Here is a 24,290-nt window from a genome sequence, read left to right on the forward strand (position 1 = left end):
TTTTTTTTGTTTTTTCTTTTTAGACCTTTTTTTCTCCTCACCTCACATATTTTCTAGATGTTTCCATTTCTATTTAGCACAAAAGATGATAAAATCTTAGAGATGTCTAACTGGGGGAAGTGGGCTTTTTGTTTTGTTTTTAAGAACTAGGATGGAAATTAGAAACCATGCAGTTTGCTCAGATATCTGTTCCCTTTTTAAAAGTGATGTGCCAAGTGCTGACCCTTTCTTAAATTTAATGAATAGGTTAAGAGTGTGGACCCCTATAATACTCCACTCCAAAGTAAGAATGGGATTACATGTCTGTTCTTAAGTCTTATGGCTGATAGTGGACACTGTTGCAAAGTCACTGACTTCTGGAGTCTTCACTATTTTCCAAGACATTACAAGAAAACCAAATTTAAGTCACACAGATTTAAATCATTCATATTTATTGGTACAGTTCCCTTTAAGCTAAAATCCCATATTGTCTCGTCGTACAGGGATTCAATATTATCCCTGCACAATATGTACAAAGTAAAACTAAATGTATTTAAATCTGGAAATATCCTTTACAATTTTTTAAAGAAGGCTTTAAAATTTAACTCATTGTCCTTGGGAGTAATAATTTGGTGTTTCAAATCTTTTTCCACTTCCTCAGTATCTCTTTAGTTTATGGAAGAAGGGAGTTGGCAGCCTTCTGTGGGTCTACTTATTCACACTGTTCTTCCTCTTAACCATGTTAGCATTGACCCATCAGTCCAAGGTGGGAAATACAGTTAAGGTAAAGTATTATAGACTAATGTTAACAGACTGAATCATTATCTACTTTAACTGTGTATTTCAAAACTGAATTCTTATTATTTTAAACTTTGTTTCAACTTTAGATGAGATACACTAGGAAGAAGAATATGAGGATATTCTCTCATCTTCTCTTACCTGCCCCTCAACATTTATATTAGCTATATTACTTTTACTTTGTGCATCTACATTCTATTCTGTAGTGACAATTACCTTGGTTATGTGTTAGCTCTATTTTATATCCATTCAGTAATCACTACCACTACTTTTTTGTTTTGTTTTTGAGAGAAGTCTTGCTCTGTCACTCAGGCTGGAGTGCAGTGGCATGATCTTGGCTCACTGCAACCTCCACTTCCTGGGCTCAAGCAATTCTCTTGCCTCAGCCTCCCAAGTAGCTAGGATTACAGGTGCCTGCCGCCACACCTGACTAATTTATCTATTTTTAGTAGAGACAGGGTTTCCCCATGTTGGCCAGGCTGGTCTCGAACTCCCAACCTCAGGTGATCCACCCCTCCTTGGCCTCCCAAAGTGCTGGGATTACAGGCATGAGCCAAGGGGCCTGACCAAAATATCATGGTTTTTTGTTGTTGTTGTTTGTTTGTTTTTTGAGATGGATTCTCACTCTGTCACCCAGGCTGGAGTGCAGTGGCATGATCTCAGCTCACTGCAACCTCCATCTCTCAGATTCAAGTGATTCTCCTGCCTCAGTCTCTCGAGTAGCTGGGATTACAGGTGCATGCCACCATGCACAGCTAATTTTTTGTGTGTTTTTAGTAGAGATGAGGCTTCATTAGCCAGGCTGGTCTCGAACTCCTGTCCCCCAGTGATGTACCTGCCTAAGCCTCCCAAGTAGCTGGGATTATAAGCACCTGCCATCATACTCAACTAATTTTTGTATTTTTAGTAGAGACGAGGTTTCACCATGTTGGCCAAGCTGGTCTCGAACCCCTGACCTCCAATGATGTGCCTGCCCTGGCCTCCCAAAGTGCTGAGATTAAAAGCGTGAGCCACCGTGCCCAGACACTATCACTACTTCTTACCATGGCTTCCCCATTCTTGAATTCTCTTTTCATTAATCTCCTATGTGGCTGAATTTTGTCATTAAGCTATTAATACAGATTCAAAAGAAGCTCACTGGTGCGTTACCCCTTGCATGCTTAAAATGACAAGACAGGTTACACTTTCTTTTATGCAAACTTTATAGACACTGCTGTATCACCTTCTGGTATTGATCTATATTGCCAAGAAACGTGAAGCTAGTCTCATTGGTTCCCCCCTGTATAAATCTTGTTTTGTTCTGCTTGGATTATCTTTTTATCCCTGAATGTCTGTAACTGCTCCAATATATGATTAGAATTAATATCTTAGAATTATCTTTCCTGGAATACAGTCTATCCTTTAATCTACAGATTCAACACCTTATTTTAAAACACTTTTCTGGCACCATTTATTATTTTCTGTAATACCCTAATGATATTTACAGTAGGTTGAATCAATATTGTCCCACTTTCACGTTTCTTTTTTACAACCATTTGAGTATCTTTGTTATTTTCCATGTCAAGATTTTTGCTCCAGTCCTGTCCATCAAGTTTCTGAATGTGATTTTGTCAAATGTAGTACATTTTGGTTCCCTCTAATGTGGTTTTTAGCTCTGTAATACTCTTCTTGTTATTTTTCTCTGATGTCTTTTGGTCCACTTTCAATTACTTCTATTGTTTAATAATCTCTCCGTTAAAACCGTATAAATATTCTATGAAGGATCATTTTCAGTTTTTCTAAAAAATTTATTTATTTTTTTAAATATAAAGGGCTTTTTTTCTTAACTTTTCCTTTGTTCCCTTGGGCAAATTATCTTAATTGTTGCTCTCATAACTGTTTTATTTTGTAACTTCTACTATGCTAATGTTTCTCTCTGCTTTCCAATACACCTTCTTGTTATTTTTAGCAGAATTTAGGCATAGGTGCCATATTGATTCATTTCTAGTTAATATTAATCTTTGAATGATATCATCTTTTAGCTGAAGGATAGTATGAGAATGGGAAGATGGTGAGTTAGGACAACCATAGCTTTTATTTTGGCTTGTCATTTCAAATATCCCCTCAATAAAATCTGCTATCCTCTTTGCTCTGGGATATAGTTCTTCTAGGTTTTTAATGTTCTAGAAATTAGTATGGCTCAAAGTGGCACCATTTAATTCACATGTCATCTGATTGCTTCTCCTTTTTTTCTGTGCTTACTTCCTTGCTGGAGGTCTCCTTTCCTGGGAGACCAGATGTCCAGCATGGAAACATGCTCACATCCTTAGAGGAGTGGAGCAAAACTATAATGATTCAAGTAGGCCTGGCACAGACTGTGTTAAACCCAAGAGCACCTGCTGTACATAGGGAGAAGCTATTCTTTTTTTTTTGATGGAGTCTCGCTCTGTTGCCAGGCTGGAGTGCAGTGGCACGATCTAGGCTCACTGCAACCTGTGCCGCCTGGGTTCAATCAATTCTCCTGCCTCTACCTCCTGAGTAGCTGGAACTACAGATGCATGCCACCATGCCTGGCTAATTTTTTTATTTTTAGTAGAGATGGGGTTTCACCATGTTGGCCAGGATGGTCTCGATCTCTCGACCTTGTGATACGAAGCTATTCTTCAGCTATAGCTGTTGGTGGCCTTGGGAGAGTGGGATTATTAGAACCTTATATTTTCCCGAAGAATTCAGAAATTCTGATTTTTATGTGAGCTCTTCATAAAAGTCAGCAAGTGACAAAAAATAGCAAACAAAAAATTAAAACATAATTAGGTCAAATACAATAATATGCTTGTAGGCCACATTTAGGCTTTGAGCCTCTCACTGAAACAGCTATTAAAGGAAAAATAAAAAAGCCCTAATGACTTTTCCTTTAGCATCCTGTGGTGGCCACGAGGTTTCTAAAGGGACACTAATGTCTACTTGTCCCCTGGTGGGCCCAGGACTCGAAGGTTCAATTCTCTAAATCCAGGAATCAGCCTTTACTGCTGTGACACTTCAGGAAAATCTCTTTCCTTCCTGAGTGCTGAGGAGGACGTAGAGAGCTTCAGATTTCTTGAAGGTTCATATCCTTGTTTGCATTTGACATTTTTCTTGTTGAATTGAACAATGGTAACTTTTTAATGTATTTTTAAATTGTTATTGTTTTACATTAATTTTGGGAGAAGGGCTCAGATAAAAAAGACCTGTTATGAATTCTGTTTTGTTTATCTCAAAGGCTTTTGCAGGCTTTTAACATTTCCCATCAATTTCTGTATTTGCTAATGACTGCTCCTCAGCTGTCCTCAAAAAGTAAGGTCCAGGAGTTCCTTTCCTATGGTTGAGATCCATTTCCTAGATTTCTCATTATGTGGGACAAGAACCAGCCTTTCCTACAGGCAAAGGAGGCAGCTAGGTATACAGATTGATTTCAGGAGGATCAAAAAAGCTCCCAAACTCCCCTTTGCAACAGTAACTCCTCCCTCATATGTCTCCAGAATTTGTAAGTCTGAAATCCTGTAACTGGCTTCATTTCCTTCACTTTTTAATTTTTTTTAATGCTAGAACTCTTATGAAGATATAGTGATAACGTTTTACTTATTGCTGATACCTTTGGAGCTTACTGGGTGTTTCCCTAAGAGTAGGTTTTGAAAGTTGGAAGAGGAAACAGAGACACCTTGATTGTAGGATATGCACATTTGTGAGGATATGAGGGTAAAGAAAACCTGAAAATGGGAAGTAGAAAGACACACCTCTAACTGGCTTACAGTGTTGGAGACAGGGGCTCAGCAGGTTCCCTTCCATTTTTCAAAAAACGGATGCTGGTAACAACAGACACCACTAGGAATTGTGATGAGATGCTTACCAGGTGAATGAATCCCGCAGCTGTGAACCAGGTGCTGAGAACTACTGACAATAGTTTGGAAAACTTCACTGAGTTACTAGAGGAAGAAAGACAAAGAGCTGTTGGGTCTAACAGATTCCAGAACAACATAAACACCTCATCCTCTAAGATGTTGCTACACAAAGTGTGGCTCATGGACCAGAAGGAATGGCGTTACCCGAGAACATATTCGAAATGCAGCATCCCAGTCCCTGCCCCGATCTCTCAATCTGCATTGGTACAAGATTCTCTGCTTGATTCACATACACTTAGAGGTTGAGACACACAGCTTTGAAACTCGCCCAGTTACATATACTTGTTTGGAAAGTCTGAATTTTGCTGCGATATCCACTAGCCTCATATCACTTTTAAAATATGCTACATGTGGATCATAGAGATTGTTATATTGTCCAACATAATAATATGCAATGCATTATGCCAGGAATCCAAGGAGTAGAAAACCAGGGAGCAGATTTGCAAAATAAAATTCTGAACAGAACACAAAAATATAAAGTCACTCAGGCTGCTGAACTGATAACAGGGTCTTCAAGTGAAGAAGGATGAGAGGGGCCCTTGTCACCTAAGGAGAGCCCTAGAGTTTAGCTGAGATCTCTCTGGTTTTCAGGCAGGACCACCTGTCACACAGGAGCAGCCTTTCCTCCTCCAGCTTCTCCATAATTCAAAAACACATAGAAATGAAATCCACCTGGCCTCTGATATTTGATGCTTCTAGTTTGACTGTCAAGGCATGGAGATTTTGAGTGGGTAACAGACCAAACTGCTCAAAACTTTACAAGTATTGCTGCTCAAAGGCAGTTTGGATTGTGTTCTTGTTGTCTGGAAATACTTAGGTGGCTATATTTCTGCAAGCAATAGTTCACTGCTGGCTGCTACTGGGTAACATATGCTTCAAGGAATTGTTTTATACTCTAACGCCTGAAGAATTATTTCTTTTTCTTTACCTAGCCAGGAGAGACGTGCGTCGTTAAAGCAAATACATGGAACCAATACCTCTGAATTGTTTTCACCTTTTTTTTTTTTTGGTGGAGGGACCTAGAATGAAAACCTAAATAAACTTATACACCATAGCTTTACAAAACAAAGACTAAACCAGTCATTTAAAATGATTGCAAAGTTTTCAGCTAGTTTAAGATGCAATATAATGGGAGAATGTGAACAAATAATATTTTGGCAGCTGAGAGATTTCACGATCTTTGCACTGAAATTCTGATAAGAAATGCATTGAGTTTAAGGTCCAGTTAATACATTCATTTTCTAATCCAAACTAGTGAGTAAGCAGTGCTTCGGTCAGGGCTATTTACCTGGTCTTGATGGCTCGTAGAATTTGCAAGATTCGAGGGAGTTCTAGCAGCCGCAATGCTCTTAGGAACCTTAAACCTACAAACCAGTGGAAAGAAGAAAGCTGCCAAAATCAGAGGGTCACCCCAGAGGGAGCCAACGTTATAACATCATTGGAATTGCTTACATTCTTTTTCTTCTCGACATGTTCCAAATCTGTTCTCATGTTATAGGTGTAACAGCTTAAGCTGTAGTTCAAATACTAGCCCTGCCACTGTTGTAACCTAAGGCAATCCCCTCACCGTCTCTAGTTCCTTATCTGTAAGATGGGAATATAAAATGTAAAATGTTGCTATTATAATAGTACCAACCTCACAGAGTTGTAGCATCCGTATCAAGCACGTAGAAGCATGCCTGACATATTATGGGGACTACTAATTTTACTCTATTTAACTCTTCTTTAGAACAGAGAGCAAATTTTCCCTTAACCACTTAAACTCCTGACATTACAGTCTCTATGATATGCTTCACAATGTTTGTATAATATTTTACTTTAGGTGGTATGATAATGTTAGCAAGGAATGGAATTCATATTTATTTTATGAAACTGATAAAAGCTACATAATATCCATGCACTGTCAACACATTCACCTTAAAGACAAAACAATTAATTAAATAATTCTCTAAAATGCCGTAGTACATATGGAGGTGACGATTAGCTTTTAAAGACAAAGGGAGGTTTTTCACCTCCCCCAGGTCCTGTGGGATCCCAGCATAAAGGTGTCATGAGGGGAATGAGATGTTGGTACCTTGCCTCTCACATTACAAATGCAGTCAAGTCCATCAACACCCATTGAACACCTACTGTGTGCCTGCTGCATTGCAAAGTGTTAAAGTTAAAAGGTTTCTGCAAGTGTATTGTAAAACCATACTATTAAGGTGAGGGGTTTTTAAAATGACAGTCAGGCATTAAGCAAAAATGAAAAATAGATACTTATAAATGAATGTTGAGTTTTTATTTTCTCATAGATATTGCTACCAGTTCCCACAGCACACTTACCTAGCCAATTGCTCTTCAAATAGTAAGAAATAAAGGTTGGTGGGATGGTAAAGATGTCTACAATAGAATTCATCTCCAGCCAGAACTTGATCTTGTCATCAGCTGCCACAAACTATGAAATGGAAACAGAATAACACAAATTCTGTTACTCTCAAGAATTTTAAAGTGAACACAAGAGACAGCATTATTCAGCTACATTTTACTTATCAGCTGAAGCCTTGATCTTCTTCTGTTTTACATATACACGGACACATATATTTATATGCTATGTGGATGCTTTGGGAGGCCAAGGCGGGCAGATAGCTTGAGGTCAGGAATTTGAGACCAGCCTGACCAACATGGTGAAACCCTGTCTCTACTAAAAATACAAAGATTAGCTGGACATGGTTTCAGGCACCTGTAATCCCATCTACCCAGGAGGCTGAAGCAGGAGAACCATTAGAACCTGGAAGGTATAGGTTGCAGTGAGTGAAGAATGCATCATTGCACTCCAGCCTAGGTGACAAAGCAAGATCTTGTCTTAAAAAAAAAAAAAAAAAAATATGTTTTTATATATAGCATGCCTATATATACATACATATATGTGCATATTTTATATACACACATTAGTCTCCCACAAACAAGGAATGAATAAAGAGATTGAAGTCTAGATCTAGAAAAGGTCTTAATAAATACCTCTAGAGTGAGAGAAATATTTAACAAATGAGTGTAACAAAATGAAACAAAGATACAAAGTTATTTTCCACGGTTGTATTGCAGGCATGCCACCAGTGGAGCCAAAGACATCTCCAGAGACTTGCTACTCAAGTTCTGCTCGTTTGACTTTATTAGTAAAGATGGGAAGCCAGTAAGGAGGCCATGGGAACAGGATGATGGCATTTAACATAAGAATCACTTTCATGTTGTGTTGGAACTTTTAACCTGGTTTAGGGTTTCACGTGCAAGACAGAGAGTTTTTAGGGATCAGTATATATTTAGCAAGTTAGAGCACAGATGATCTATCTTTAGAGTTTGGAAACTCAGGCAGATTGTAGGACTGAGACACAGTTAGTTCTCTGCATGTTGTGCCTGTGGTGTTTGGATATTCACTCCCACTTTCAGTAGGTACTTACTCTCAATCCAAAATAGAAACTGAAGAAAGCATTGAAAACCAAATCAATAGGAATGGTTTTGTCTTCGTATGATGAACAGCTTCTAACAGGGCTGGGAAAGAAAGAAGGACAGTTTGTGAAGATGAACATTTTAAAAGTGGTGTCTATATAAGACCAACTAAAGGGAAAGAATAGGAAAATTTTTCTTTTTTCACCATGAATCCAGACACTTAAGTTCAGATCTCAAGGAAATTACCTTCTCTCTTGGGAGTAGAGGAATGCATGAACAAAACCAGTGGACTGCCCATGGCACTGGAAATAACAGGAAAATTACCCACAATTTCTTTCCTAGGATGTATTGGTTCTATTTCCATTTTAACAATGGGGATTCAGAGCCAGAGAGATGATGGAGCTCTTCCCGGTTTGCAAGATAATCTATCTAGTCAGTATATTTCAATTTTATTCTCTTCTGATACAGAGATACTCTAGGTCAAATGGATTGATTTGAACCAATTTCAAAGAAAATCTCCTAAAAGATCTCTTAGGAATTTACAATGCAAAGACAACCAGTTTCCCTAGGTTCTCTAAAGTTGCCTGGCTTTCTGTGGCCCTGCAATCCCAATTCCATTTTAGCTAGAAATCCAATATAATTCCCAGGTGATTGACATGGAATTCAGAGTAGAGTGGGCTTTGTCCAAAATAGCTGCCCTAACCCTGAGAAATAAGAAGGGGATGCTTTCAGAGGACAGCAGGCAACAATACGCTTCTTTGTCGCAGGTGAGGGCTGGCATTTTCCTTTCTCAATACCACCCGAAGTTGCCTGAAACCTATGAGAAACCCTGAAACTGCAACAGAGTTTCTGCTCCAATATCCAAGGAAACCAAAGACATACAAAATCTTCATGAGTGGCCTAAGTGAGGGAAAGAAAGCTGAAGGCTGGCTCCCAGAGACTCCAGAGTAAACCTGGGGTGGGGGTTGCAGACCGCCCTGACCCCTAGCAGTGGAAGGTGGCAGGATACAAGGAAACTCGTGTATATTTTGCAGAGCTGGGCTTCGTGCTTACTGGGAGAGGCCAAACACATCATTTTTTATGAGCTTGTGTGTGTGCGTGCATGTGTGTGTGAAAGTATATTAAGCATTATTCCTGAGGAGAAAATTCCAAATTAGCTGAGCAATGTACTGATATAGCAGACAAGCATGACTGGACATTGTACTCACTCAGCAGAATTGATGAAATAGATAATAAGAGACCCAATGCTTAGTACAAAGACAAGGATCACCTGAAAATGAAAAACAGGGACAAATGTCTAAATCCACTTCATTTGCATTAAATAACATCAACAAAAGCTTGTTTTCTCTTTTTACCGTGCCTGTGTACCTACAGCCATTTATTCACATATTCACTTATGTTAGTATTCATTCGTTCATTCATTCATTTATCGATTCAAGAAAACTTTTTTTTTTTTGAGACGGAGTCTGGCTCTATCGCCCAGTTTGGAGTGCAGTGGCGCGATCTCAGCTCACTGCAACCTTCGCCTCCTGGACTCACGCCATTCTCCTGCCTCAGCCTCCCGAGCAGCTGGGACTACAGGCACCTGCCACCACGCCTGGCTAGTTTTTTTGTATTTTTAGTAGAGACGGGGTTTCACCGTGTTTGCCAGGATGGTCTTGATCTCCTGACCTAGTGATCCGCCCACCTCGGCCTCCCAAAGTGTTAGGATTACAGGCTTGAGCCACCGCGCCTGGCTGATTCAAGAAAACTTGATTGGACCTTTCCTGACTATTAAAAAAATGAATATGCACCCATTTTACTTACCTAATTTTCACTTGCATACACTTCAGAATACACAGTTTGTCCTTCCTGTGCTTCTAGAGCCTTTTAATCTTTGATCTCAAGAGGCCCTATCATGTGATCACTTATTCACTCATCAAACATCTATTAAGTGCTTAATAGGCATTATGCAACTTATCACATGCTAGAAAAGAAGGGGTTATGGGAAACAGACCCTGGATTTGAAGGGGTTATGGGAAATAGACCCTGGATTTGAAGGGGTTATGGGAAATAGACCCTGGATATATACTATAGAAAAAATTACAGACATGTGTTCCCTAAAGGATAGCCAGAAGTTTTGCAGTAGGGAAAATGCTGCAAGTGAGAAGAAGGTGGTTTTTTCCCATGCCAATGCCTCGGTAAAACAGGGATAACTCGGGGAATGCAATTAGAAACTGTCCATTCAAAGCCCTGGGGGTGTTCGGATAAAACCTTTGGCGGCCTTCATGACATTTCAGGTTAATTTTAGGTAATTTAACATCCCTCCAGTTATTTCTTGTTTCCAAACGATCCAGCTCTTGAACATGTTCAGTCCAGTGTAATTCTAATAATGAAACTGGATTTTTATTTAGGATTAAATCGTCTCTTAATTTTAGCTCAGATATTCCTTGGGTGGGCTATGTATATTGTGAAAGGACTTGGTTTCATCTCTATTAACCATTTCTAGGTTGTTATTCCTGGATTCTGCTGACTAGGCTACCACTGACCTCTCCAGAATTGTAGCTCCATCTGGGGAGGGATCAGAAATCGGAGATGAGAGAAGGAACTTGCTTCTCTGACTGGTATTAGATCATGGTGCTCACACCCTGGGGCTCTCTGGCCATGAAAGGTCTTTAATGTTTACTTTCATGGTGGTCCCATTGTTCTTTGGAGATTCCAACTGAATTCATGTTCAAATTCCACAAAGATTTCTCTCGCTCCTCTTGTGACTCAAGTACTCTTCTGTTCATCAGTGAGCAACATACACAAAGATCCCTGCCCCCTCATGGACATCCCAGCCTGGATGACAAATGAAGATAAGTAATATGCAAATCATCTGATATGTTAGAAGTGAAATTCTTTGAAAATAAAACAAAGCAAAATAAAGGGGGAAAATGCAAGGGGAAGAAGGGGAAGAGGGAAGACAATCTTTTTGATTTGTGGTTCCCTTGATTTCTGTGAAGCCTGTTTTCTCACGGCCACTCTTCTCTCACTACTTCCCACCCTTCTATTTTCTGCAGGAACCCTTATCCTCCCAGATCCCCCATTCAGCTGGTTATAGAAGTCTCTCCCATGTGATTCATGTTTGGCCCATGGAAACTCCTAAGTTTTCTTTGCTCCAGCAAACACTGGAAGGGACAGATTATGTCCTGGGTGGCAACTTGTCTGACACAAAGCAGCTAGCCAATAGTGAGCCACAGAGGAGGCACAGATCTGTCCTCTGTGCTCCCAAAGTTTCAAGGAAGGCAAATTGAGATTTCTGAGTGGTCCCTCTTCAGCTTCCTGTCCTAAGTTTGAGATGAGAGGAAAAGTACCCTCATATTTCTCCAACAGCAGAGTCCCTTCCAAAAATGTTCTTCTATTTCAAATTTACCCTAGTTTACAAGTGATTGGGTAAGAGGTTAGGAGCTTCAGCTGGTTTTCTTTCAAGAGCTTTGTAAGTAGTAGTGCTGGGGTCTCAGCTCTTATTGTAAGTTCCATTTTTTTTTGTTTTTGTTGTTTTTGAGACGGAGTTTTTCTCTTTTGCCCAGGCTGGAGTGCAGTGGCGCAATCTCAGCTTGCTGTAACCGCCGCCTTCCTATTTCAAGCAATTCCCCTGCCTCAGTCTCCTGAGTAGCTGGGATTACAGGCACCTGCCACCACACCTAGCTAATTTTTGTACTTGTAGTAGAGATGGGGTTTCACCATGTTGGCTAGGCTGGTCTTAAACTCCTGACCTCAAGTGATCCGCCTGCCTTGGCCTCCCAGGTGCTAGGATTACAGGCATGAGCCACGGCGCTTGGCCCTGTAAGTTCCATTTAAAAAAATCTAGGTTAAGTGTTGATGAAGATAGTACTAAGTTTGACGGTCTCATGCAGATATTCAGTTGCAACTGTGGTCTGAAGCTCAGAAAAGTTGTTGGGAGTGGAGATATATATGTGTTTGTGTGTATTTATACACACATATATACATTTAACAGTAGCATATTGATAATTATTAATAATTTTAATGAAATCCTTTTACTTTTCTTTACATATGATTATGTACATTTTTTCTCTTATGAAATTCCATAGAAGGTTCAAGTAAAAATCATATATTGACAGATTTCTGGAAAGATGATGGCATACATGCCTTACTTTTACAACCCCTCCAACCCATGGAAATGCACAAAAACATGTAAGTAAATTTAAAAAGAAAAAAAATTGTCGAAACTAAGAATTGAATACCACAAACCCAAAGAACATTACCCAGAAATCATAGGAAACTAACAGCAAAATGTACATTAAAACCAAAAGAAGGCACTGGCAGCTGACAGCTTTGTGGACACTAAGCAGAGGAAAGATCACCTGATGCCCATCAAGCAGACTATCCAGAGACAAAACTCCTTACCTGAAGAATTACAAGTAATTGGGCTTTCCTATTACCTAAAGCAGGCATCTGGTTCCATGTTTCTTTACCCCAAATTTACAAGTAACCAGAATTTCTATACATCTCTGGATTGCATGCATGTCGAAACTCATCGTGCAACCCTTGTTGATATCAAGGCACCATGATGTCTACAAATGTAATCATTTATGCAGACCTATGGGCTAATATGGTTCAAATTTCCCTTAAGCTCCTGCTTTAAGGTCCAAAACACCCCTAAGGAAAAATCCATCTCAGCATACTCAGTCCTGCTTTGCTGAAGCACCTTGCTGCACACTCAGTCCTGTTTTGCTGAAGAATATTGCTGAACTCTGCTGCAGTTTTCTTTCCTTCCGATAACACTTTCCTTTTTCAAACCTGTTATACTGTTGTCAGTCATTCTTACCAACTCTCAAGATGAGTACTTTCTGATGCTAGGGCTCTGACTGACACTGTTCAGTGAGTCGGGTAGAAATGATAGATAATTCTGAGAAGAGCTGCAAATTTCTCACTGGGTTGGAGGAGCAAAATCTGGAAGAGCTGACTGTTCAGAGACGGGTAGAAAGCCCTCTACCTGAGCCATGGAGGCCATGGGTTGGAGATGGGGCCATCCAGCTGAAAGTGGCGGAGAGGAGACACCCTGAGGCTGAGCCATCCCGGAGGAGGAACCTCTTGGCTAGTGGCAACAGTTCTTTTTCTAGGAAGCGCATTAGAAAGAAATCAAAGAAAAATTAACTGAAAGAGTGGAGACCTCATCCAGACAGAGCCTTGTTTGTAGAGTTGCTGGCCTCAGCCTTATTTCCCACACTTATCTTTATGAGGAAACACATAGAAACCTGGGACTTTGATTTTCACAACTGGATCTAAAAAACCCTGTTTAGTTAGTGGATAGTTGTGGGGGTCTTCAGATAAGAAACAAAATGCAATGCTTTTTAAAAAGGGCACCAGGAGTACTCTAAACCTTGGGAATATTAACATACCATGGAGAAGTGCCTGTTTTATGAGAAGTATAGGAAAACAGGAGGATCAGGCAAAGAAAGTACATGGAATGACTTTCATGAAAGAGTTAACACAGAATCTGTTACGATTTAACATTTTAAAGTTACAATTAGAGTTTCTAGCAAGACTTGAGAGGATATTATACTGATGAAATAAATGCAGCCTACAATCAAAAGGAACAATAAGAGAATGAGAGAAGTCTTAGGGCAGGAGGGAATGTGACCAACAAAACTGATATCTCAATAGAGGTACTGAACAGCAGAATGGATACTGATGAAAGTGAACTAGAATAAAGGAATTCTCCAAAACCACCAAGCAAAAAAACCGAGATAAAAATTATAATTAAAAGGGCAGGGGCCTGGCACAGTGGCTCATGCCTGTAATCCCAGCACTTTGGGAGGCCGAGGTGGGAGCATCCCCTGAGGTCAGGGGTTCAAGACAGGCCTAACCAATATGGTGAAACCCCATCTCCACTAAAAATACAAAAAAAATAGCGAAGTGTGGTGGCATGCGCCTGTAGTCCCAGCTACTCAGAAGGCTGAAACAGGAGAATTGCTTGAACCCGGGAGGTGGAGGTTGCAATGAGCCGAGATTGCACCACTGTACTACAGCCTGGGTGACAGAGTGATACGCCATAAAATAAATAAATAAATAAATAAACAAATAAATAAATAAATATAAAAGTCAGGGAGGTTAAATGCAAGAGAAACAACTATAATGGGCATTCTAGAAGGATAAGACAAACACTTCTACGCCCCCCCCCCAAAAAAAATAATAGCTAAAGAAAAAAGCAAAAGGTGATTCCCTGAATTGAAAACTAACCTGAGCCTAGATGGAAAAGGCCCACCAAAACTTGTCAGGGAGGAAACATTGAAAGAAGACACACACACAGCCATATCATGGGGAAATTTCAGATTTTGAAGATAGTCTATACTTTTCTATATTGGAAAATATAAAAATACAGGTTATCTGCAAACTAAAGAGGGCAAGACTGACTTTGTAATTCTTTCTAATCTGTATCAGTCAGGATCCGGAAGGGAAAGCAGAAGTCACACCAGTCATTTTAAGAGAATTGAATTTTAAAAGTTTATCAAGTAGGATTGGAGGATCAGAAAGGCAAAAAGAGGAATATGGGCATAACTCACTGTGAGCTTCTGCAGCCCAGTGCCTGGGGGATCAACAAAAAAAAGGTTGGAATTCTCAAAATTTAGTAGTTTAAAAGAGGTGCTCTTTGGAGTTGGGATTCAGACTGTCGACGATAAGAGTCAAACTCTGTAAAATATTTGAAGAGATTTATTCTGAGCCAAATATGAGTGACCATGGCCCGTGACACAGCCCTCAGGGGATCCTGAGAACCTGTGCCCAAGGTGGTCAGCGTGCAGCTTGGTTTTATACATTTTAGGGAGGCATGAGACAGCAATCAAATACATTTAAGAAATACATTGGTTTAGTCCAGAAAGGCAGGACTCAAAGCAGTGGTGGGGAGCTTCCAGGATATAGGTAAATTTAAACATTTTCTGGTTGACAATTGGTTGAGTTTGTCTGGAGACCTGGGATTGATAGAAAGGAAATGTTCAGGTTAAGGTAAAAGACTGCGGAGATCAAGGTTCTTCTGAAGTCTTATGATAGCTGCCCTTAGAGACAATAGATGACAAATGTTTCCTATCCAGATCTTTAAAACGTGCTGGACTCTTAGTTAAGCTCTTTAGGATTGGGAGGGCCTGGAAGAAAAAGATCTAGTTATGTTAATAGATTCTTTACACATGCAAATATTCCCCCACAAAGGACAGCTTTGCAGGGCCATTCAAAATATGGCAAAGAAACATGTTTTGAGGTAAAAATATTTTGACTTTCTTCTTCTGGCATAATGTTATGCTAGTCAGATTGGAAAGTAACTCACAATATATAGGGTTAAATAAAACCTATCGATGAGAATTTACGGTTTGTAGGGCATGACTCCCTACATCCCTTAGATAGGAATTTGGGCAAGATAAAATAATCAGAACTTAGTCCTCAAGACCTAAGAGGAAGGATCCCGGCACAGATGGTAATTGTGCCTCTGCAGCGATGCTGTGAGCTGCTTGTGGCAATGTTGGAAGAAAAAAAATGGAAACAAGAACCAAGTACAACAACTGGACTAAAAATCTGTTGAGTAGGTGGGACTGAAAGGAACAGACACAAAACATAGAAGCAACAAACAACTCCCTTTTCTGACTTCTAGGCTTCCTGCCTCGTCTTGTACTCCCTATTGGCAGAGTCTAGGCGCAAGCTTACAGAAGAGACACACTTGCTGAGTTCTGGTCCCACCTCACAAAACAGAGGAGAGAGGCTACACTGGGAGCTGCTAGACAATAGCTTAGTACCTGGCATGTGGCCCTAAATGCTAGAAAACACTGGAGCAGCTTTTACAGAGTTTTAGGAAAAACAGATTGTAAGCCAAGAATTCTAAATTCAACCACATTATTGTTTACTTGTAAGAGCAAAAAAAAAAAAAAAACCTTTTTGGACACTCAAAGATTCAGAAAGTATACTACCCACACTTCTCCATGGCAAATGAATATGGGCACTTCTTAAAAAAAAAAGAAAAGAAGAAGAAAAATTCAGAAAGAAATAGTATGTTATCTAAGAAAAACTGGTACATAATAAAACTGATAAAATTAGGTTTTAGTGTAATTTTAGACTTTAAAGCAAACGTTAAGAAGAAATCATACTACATGTATAATGCTACCTGACCTCCCCTGCAATTATTCTCATACAAAAGGAGCATATAGATACAACAAACACACAAAGATACACAGGGAAATAAAGGGCAGATAGTTTGTTCTGCATTTGATTTACATAATGTGTGTAACAGTCTATTAAAATTAAATTAGCCACATTAGAAGATGCCAAAAAATAAATTAAAGTAATACAAAAATAAAGTAAAAATGTAAATATCAGCCAATGGTGAGTGCTTACTCTGCCTTGAGTGGTTTACATGTATTATGATAGAATTCTCCTTGCAACACTCTAATGGGTGTTATTATAACCTCCTTTATATTCCTATTATGTGAATGAATTCCAATTTAGAAAAATTAACTCACTCAAGATTACATACTAAGAAGTGGAGGCGTGAGTGTTTGAACCGAAATCTCCTGAAATTCACAATCACCATGTAGCTCTGCCTCTCCCGTGAGATAGGAAATTTAGACCCTAGCAGAGCTCCTAGTGTGTGTCCAATACCTGTTCTCTCTTTCTTTGCTAACTGATCTCCCATTTGTTTGTTTAAGCCACTAATATTTAGATATTCTATTATGCAGTACATTTAATCTCTAAATATTATAATACAAAGACCAATAAAATAGATCACCATAAAGGAAAATGATCACATTCTCCTGGCAAATTAAAAAATAAATGTATTTTTAAATCAACACAAGAACAAAAATCCAGCTATATGACACTTCCAAGAGACATACTTAAGAGGAAATAAGAAAGAAAGATTGAAAGAGAGCTGGGCAAAGATATCCCAGTAGGAATAAAATGAAAACAGGAGGATCAATGTTACATGCTAATATTGCATCCTAAAATATTCCAGCAAAAGCAAAACAAAGCCAAAAATAATACACAATTTGGCAAAAATGGATATTTCATATTGATAAAAGGCACTATCAACCAAGAAGATGCAATAGGTGACTTCGTATATCAGTGGATATCATATAAGAATATATCATTCAAAGTTTGCTGGAAATACATGACAGTCAATAAAACTAAAAAATTATAAATGAAGCTTTCTGACGTGTCCCTTTCAATCATTCAGCAAACAATTAAGGATATGGAAAACACATATAACATCATTAGTATTGCTTATACATCAAATAGATAATATATAGTCTTTCAAAATTCCATTACATGATAATAAAAATTGATCATGTACTAGACAACAAAGAATTTCTCCATAAATTCTGTGAAGTAGAAATCATAAAAGCTTTGACATTCTTGGACCATAAATTTCTACCAAAGTAGAAAAGATAGCCACTCTATCCCCAATCTAAAACCCCTCCATCCAAGGAAAGTGAAAGCATACAACATTTCTCTAAATAGATCATGAATCAAACAAGAAATCAAAATTAAAATTTAAACAACTTACAAGATGAATTATGCATCAATAAAAATAAGAGCATTACTTGCCAGAGTCTCTGAGATATAGCCAAAGAAGTACTCCGAGGAAAAATTCTGATACAATTAATTTCAACTCAAGAAATTGGAAAATGTGGCCAGCCCAGATGGCTGTTTCCACGGTGAAGGCTGTGCAAGATGGTGGGACCTAACCTGGGCTTGTGGTGCTGTCCTGCATCTCTGGACTAAGCTGAGGGAGATGATGAATCTCTGGTCCTGAATATGAGGATACCCAGACTGACAACAAATATAACCCAAGTCCACGGCCAAGCTCATCCTGAGGGCAAAGGATGAGCTGGATCTCAGAAAGACACTCATCAAAGCTGCCCCAGTCAAGAACACAAGCTCTGTGTTGGAAGATCCAGTGGTCCAGTGAATTCATCAACACGATGTTGGAAGGAGGAAGTCAAGTACAGCCAGATCCTTTAAGACACAGACTCAGGGAACTATGGACAGAGTAAGTTTGGAAAGTATCACGCTGCTTCTGCAAAGGAAGGAGTAAGTGTCCAGCCCAACCCCCACACCACCTTCCACCAACCACTGAGAAATTTTCCTGAAGTGCCAGCCTGGGATGGATCAGGTACATACCCTCCAGGGGGCCATTTCTACCAAGCCCCTGTGCCCCTCATTGACCAGCCACTTCCTGGCTTTGAAGTGGATGATTACTGACAGCATGGACAAGGCATGAATGTGGATGCCAGATGTGAGGGGGGTTACTGCTAGAACTGCTGGGTATCTGCAATCAGGGTCAGTGATTAAGAGTAAGTGCCAAATACATGAGACATCCAACACTAGTCACTGCTGGTAACAGAGGCAGGTAGAGGCTCCAGGGGGAAGGAGCCCAGGCCCCTCTGCCAAATGTAACAGTGTGAGCCACTGCCACTGAAAACCTGTGCTGAGGATGTTATTTTTAAACGGCAAGCTTCACAAGAACCATTGAGCAATGTTTTTATTATCCATTAATCCTTTTTGCCCTGTGGGCTAGAATTAGCTCTCCCTGACCCACCTCCTTGCAAAGTGGAAACGTGGATTTGGGGATTCCTCTCAAGAAACTTAGGGCCCAACCAGACTTCCCTTTCCTCAGCTTGGGATGGACTTTTGTTTTTTATGGTTTTGTTTTTGTTGAGACAGGGTTTTGCTCTGTTGCCCAGGCTGGAGTAGGTGGTGCAATCTCAGCTCACTGCAGCCTCAGCCTCCTGGGCTCAGGTAATCCTCCTACCTCAGCCTCTCAATTAAATAGCTGAGACCACAGGTGTGCATCACCATGCCTGGGTAATTATATTTTTATTTTTTTTACAAATGAGGTCTCCCTATGTTGCCAGGCTGGTCTCAGGCTCCTGGGCTCAAGTGATTCTACTGCCTCAGCCTCCCAAAGTCCTGGGATTATAGGAATGAACCACCGTGCCTGGCCAGGATGGACTTTTGGATGGTAAGAGGAAGCAGTTTGGGTATCAGAAAAAGTTTATGAGAAAATGCTCATCCTGAACTGGTGGTGTAGCATATGATACATTCATATAACTGACTAGAGGGGGAGAAAAGGAAAATTAAGGTAAATTGGAAAAAACCATATTAAAATTAAGAAGGCTAAGGAAGATATTAATTATACACATATGTGTGTGTATAAATTGTACACACACACTGAATTATATATACATTGTGTATATATATATACACAAACATACATCTATGTAGAATTAATGAATAAAGCTACTTTTCTTCATGAGACTAATGAAACATATACATCTCCAGAAAGGCTAAATGAGACCAAAAGGAAGGAAAATGACCCATGAGGAAAGGGGAAGAAGGGTGCAAATTAGAGAAAAAGAGGCATACCAAACAAAAGCAAAAAAAAGGTTCTTTCTAATCAAAGCTGTAATTTAATTTGTGGGGCTGTCAAGGAGACAAAGTTGTCTTCTCTTTGTTGGCTCCTCTTCTTTGGAAAATGACCTGTAACTTGCTTTCATTTAAAACCAAGGTGACTATATTATTTATTGTCCAAATATATAGACTTTTTTTTTTTTTTTTTTTTTCTCTTAGAGACAGAGTCTCGCTCTGTCACCCAGGCTGGAGTACAGTGGCACAATCTCAACTCACTGCAACCTCTGCCTCCCAGGTTGAAGTGATACTTCTGCCTCAGTCTCCTGAGTAGCTGGGATTACAGGCGAGAGCTACCACGCCTGGCTAATTTTTGCATATTTAGTAGAGATGGGGTTTCACCATGTTGGTCTCAAACTCCTGACCTCATGATCTGCCTGCCTCGGCCTCCCAGAGTGCTGGGATTACAGGCATGAACCACTGCACCTGGCCATACATAGATTTTTAAGAATAAAAGAGGCTCTATTAACAATTACACTAGGACAACTAGCAGAAATCTGTGTTTATGATCATCCTAGTTACAACATAAAATATCATGTTGATTACTAATTACTGCTTAATGCCTCTAACAAATATTATTTCCAGTAATAAACAAATGGAAAAATGGGACAGCAGGTTTGAAATCTCAAGATAGGTGCAAGAAACTCAAAGGGAATCTAAATTTCCTGACATCTGCCTCAAAATATTATTTTGTATATTTTTTTCTGGATTGAATTGTCATGATAATTTTTATTAAACAACATATTATAAGCTGATCATTGCAAAACATAAAAAGTAAAATTTTATAAAAAATTCACCCATGAGATGGACTTTTCAAATTAATGTAGGTATTTATAGATATCACTTATTGTTAGAATGAGACAGGGTTCAACATCAATATTAGTCATCGTTTATAGATATAAGTCCTGAGATATTTTCTTTATAAAAATATTAATAACAATACCTATATATGCTTATTATATGCACAACCTATGTATATTTTATACTTATTAACTCATGTAATAATGACAACACTACAGTAATGATTACAATGTTAACTCATTCTTATGTTTTAGCTTGTTTATTGAAATCTATAGATAGTATTTTTTCATCCCCACTTTATAATTTTTACATTGTATTTCTATGAGATATGTGTCAGTTTCCTCATTTAAAAAGGAGGTAATGATAGTGTCTCTCTTGAAAAACGGATTGTGAAATGGTAGTGGGGGAAAGGAAAGTGAGCATGTGGAGTTCGCAGCTTCATCAATGTTAGGAAGTAGAACCAAGGAAAGTTGGAGAACCGTTCCACCTGTCGGCATCCCTCCCTTTCTCGCGGGGTGTATCCCTATTTGAAGACAGGATCTATGGACTAACCTGAATTCAGATCTAATTTTACCTCCACTGGCTTCACTGGCCATTCACTTTACTACTCTCCACAAAGAAGTGCCACAAGAAGTAACACATTATTTCAAAATTTATATTTATAGATACAATTATGGGAGGACGAGAGTATCCCAAGTGGCCTGAACACCTAAATAAAATAAATCTGACAATGTTGCTGAGAATTTGCAGAGCTTTGAAGGAAGAAACTCATGGCAGTAGGTACTTGCTTCTGGGGATAGGGGTAAGGAAGGAATTTAGTTTTTACTTTGTACTTTTAAAATATTGTATCATGTGCATGAAAAGATAAACAATAATATCCATAAATGATCAATGCAGAAAAAAACATAAACAAGGTAATCATCTGCCAAAAACATTTCTAGGAAGGTAGTGTAGTGTTTCCTGCCAGTGTTTTCTTTATTCATATGATAGCGAGCTCTAAACTGTATTCTCATCATATATATCAAAGTACATTCTTGATGCTTGATGGTACATTCAATATAAAATATGGAATAAGGAAAGGAAGTGGAAAAAAACAAAGATAAAGATACAGCTTATCTCAAGGTGGTGGAAGAGGTTTATTTTATTTTCACAGAATGCATATAAAATATGAAGAAACTGATCTTTTCCAATATGTTTTATGTTTTCCTTATTTTTTTCCCTAGAGGTTTCATTACATTAGGAAAATGAACAAAAAACAGCAAAATAAGTTAGTTAGTCATTCCAAACACCATTTTTGAAATATTCTTTCCCATTTCCAAATGAATTATGATGCTTTATTTGTGCATTTATTTCTTCTTTATACTAAGGTTGACAACTGTTGTTGTTTCTAGGGGCTTAATTTATCTACAGAGAGGATTACATGCTCACAGAAAAGGTTATGCATTTACAGAAAGGATTTAAGGCAGAATATAAAAACACAAATGCTAGATTATCTGAAAAAAAAAAAAAAAAGGAGATGCCAGAGAAGCCAGAAAAACAGAATGTGAACATACAGTACTGCTTAGGATGATACTCAAAATAGATACACTTGCTAAAAATAAGCCGTAATTTTGGTTTTACATTTTTTAGCCACAAAGCAATAGAGAATTACAGTCAGTTACATAATTAACCACAATACAAAATCTCAAGAAGGAATAAGATAACTGTTTGAGAATAGGATCATATTTGGAACTAAATTTAGAAGAAAATTTTTTTTCTGCAGGTAGTTGATATAACACACCTAACCCATAAATGCACTAAACATCAGACCCATAGATGCTACAGAGTTGATCAACACCTTGTCATTCTATTAATATTAATAATATAGGAAGACCTCTAGAGGGCATGCTTTTTTGAAGGGAAACTTTTTATTTTACTGTTGGAGTTCCCTTCTCACGTTCCTTCTTTCTCTTTTCCTCTTTCTCCTTTTCCTTTTATTTTTTTCCATCTTCCTAGTTTCCTCTTCCTCCTTCTTCCTTTTCTTAGACTTCTATTGAGTGGTTGCCCATGTATTCTCCCTCAAAGTATTACAGGCATTAGTTTTTAGGGTATATAAAATTTACTATTTGGGGGGATTTTCATGTGAGTACTGTGTCTTCATTGGAAAAGAAAATGTAATGCTTTCTTTTCCATGACCTGGAGCTGTTTAATTAGCATCAGAGATATCTACTCCTTGACGGTTTTATAGACTAGTCCTTGAAATCATCCAAGTCTCTCCTCAAAGGGGCAAAAAGGGAGGGTGATGATGATTATGGGTCTTTGGCAACTTTGTTTTTTCCAGATACTGGTCTGTTTGAATTTCTCCTTTTATGGACAATTTTGGTAATTCATATTATCGTAAGAAATCATCTAGTTTTCAAAATTAATTGCATATATATATATTTTCAATTTCCTTTTTATCTGTACTTATTTTCTCATTTAAATGTCTTATTTCATATATTTGTTCTTTTTACTTTTTTTCCTTGTTTATAGACTAGCTATTGATTTCTCTATTTCATTGCTTTAAGTAATTAACTGTTTTATAATTCATTATTTTCTAACTATCTTTTAAATTTATTCTGCTTAGATTTAATGTTTTTATTCCCTAACTTTTTGCATTTGATACTTAGTTCACTTATTTTAATTACTTTTTCATTTATCAAAATAACTTTTTAATGTTTTACATATGTTGGGGTTATATTTTTGGTGCAGTGATATTAATGATGTTATATCTTCTTTGTGGTTTGTTACATTTATCATTTCAAAGGTTATGGTTGGATTTTGTTGAATTTAAACTTATGTCATATTAAAATTGTACTCCTAATTTCTACCATTATTTTCCTGGCTTACTTTTGACAGTTCCTCTATTTTCAGCCTTTAGTGCCTGTTGAACCTTAAAATATAATCAGACCATGTCAACTCATGCTTTAAGATCTCAGACATCCCTTTACCTTAGAATAGAGTGATTCCCTTTGAGTCTTTTAGCTCCTCCCTATGAATCTTAAGACATTGAGCCATTTTACAGTCTCTTGTAAGACCTCGCTGTCCCCTGCTCTCCATGTCCCTAGCATAGGACCCTCCTTCTGGCACTTGTAGTAAACTCTTGTGGCACTCTTTGACTCCACAATTCTATTCTCTCAATCTGGAACTCTATTCCCTTAATTCTTCAATTGCTTTATTCTTTGTCATCATGCTTCAGCTCAAATCTTACCTTTTTAGAGATTTTTTCTATCATCACTGTGATCTAACTCCATAACAACCATACCTCACAGACACTTCACTCACATTTCCCTCATGGCATTCCTTATCTGAATTGATCTTATTTACATATGTATGTAATTTTCATATCTATCCTCACTAGAATTTAAGTTTCTTAAATGCAAGTTTCTTGCCTGAATTCTCCACTATACCTAGAGTGTTTGCCTAGCATGTACTTGGCAAACAATAAATAGTTGTTGAAAGAAGTAAAAGAAATTCTAACACTATGTTGAATAGGAGTGGTGAGAGAGGGCATCCTGTCTTATGCCAGTTTTCAAAGGGAATGCTTCCAGTTTTTGCCCATTCAGTATGATATTGGCTGTGGGTTTATCATAAATAGTTCTTATTATTTTGAGATACATTCTATCAATACTGAATTTATTGAGAGTTTTTAGCATGAACGGCCATTGAATTTTGTCAAAGGCCTTTTCTGCATCTATTGAGATAATCATGTGGTTTTTGTCTTTGGTTCTGTTTATATGCTGGATTACATTTATTGATTTGTGTATGTTGAACCAGCCTTGCATTCCAGGGATGAAGCCCACTTGATCATGGTGGATAAGCTTTTTGATGTGCTGCTGAATTTGGTTTGCCAGTATTTTATTGAGGATTTTTGCATCGATGTTCATCAGGGATATTGGTCTAAAATTCCCTTTTTTT

At 38.3% G+C, this 24,290-nt stretch overlaps 1 protein-coding gene across 1 annotated transcript in view; it reads right to left on the reverse strand.

Moving 5' to 3' along the window:
* Nucleotides 1-24,290, reverse strand: part of KCNU1 (potassium channel, subfamily U, member 1) — a 159,551-nt gene that overhangs the window by 129,275 nt on the left and 5,986 nt on the right. Inside the window, exons 3-7 of the mRNA XM_011960720.1 lie at nt 9,329-9,390; nt 8,132-8,222; nt 7,020-7,131; nt 5,983-6,058; nt 4,643-4,718 (exon numbers count right to left, since the gene is read on the reverse strand). Coding sequence (XP_011816110.1) covers nt 4,643-4,718; nt 5,983-6,058; nt 7,020-7,131; nt 8,132-8,222; nt 9,329-9,390 — 417 coding nt within the window. The remainder of the gene's footprint in view (nt 1-4,642; nt 4,719-5,982; nt 6,059-7,019; nt 7,132-8,131; nt 8,223-9,328; nt 9,391-24,290) is intronic.

Source organism: Colobus angolensis, unplaced genomic scaffold (genome assembly GCF_000951035.1).
Source record: "Colobus angolensis palliatus isolate OR3802 unplaced genomic scaffold, Cang.pa_1.0 Scaffold52, whole genome shotgun sequence".
Taxonomy (NCBI): Eukaryota; Metazoa; Chordata; class Mammalia; order Primates; family Cercopithecidae; genus Colobus; species Colobus angolensis.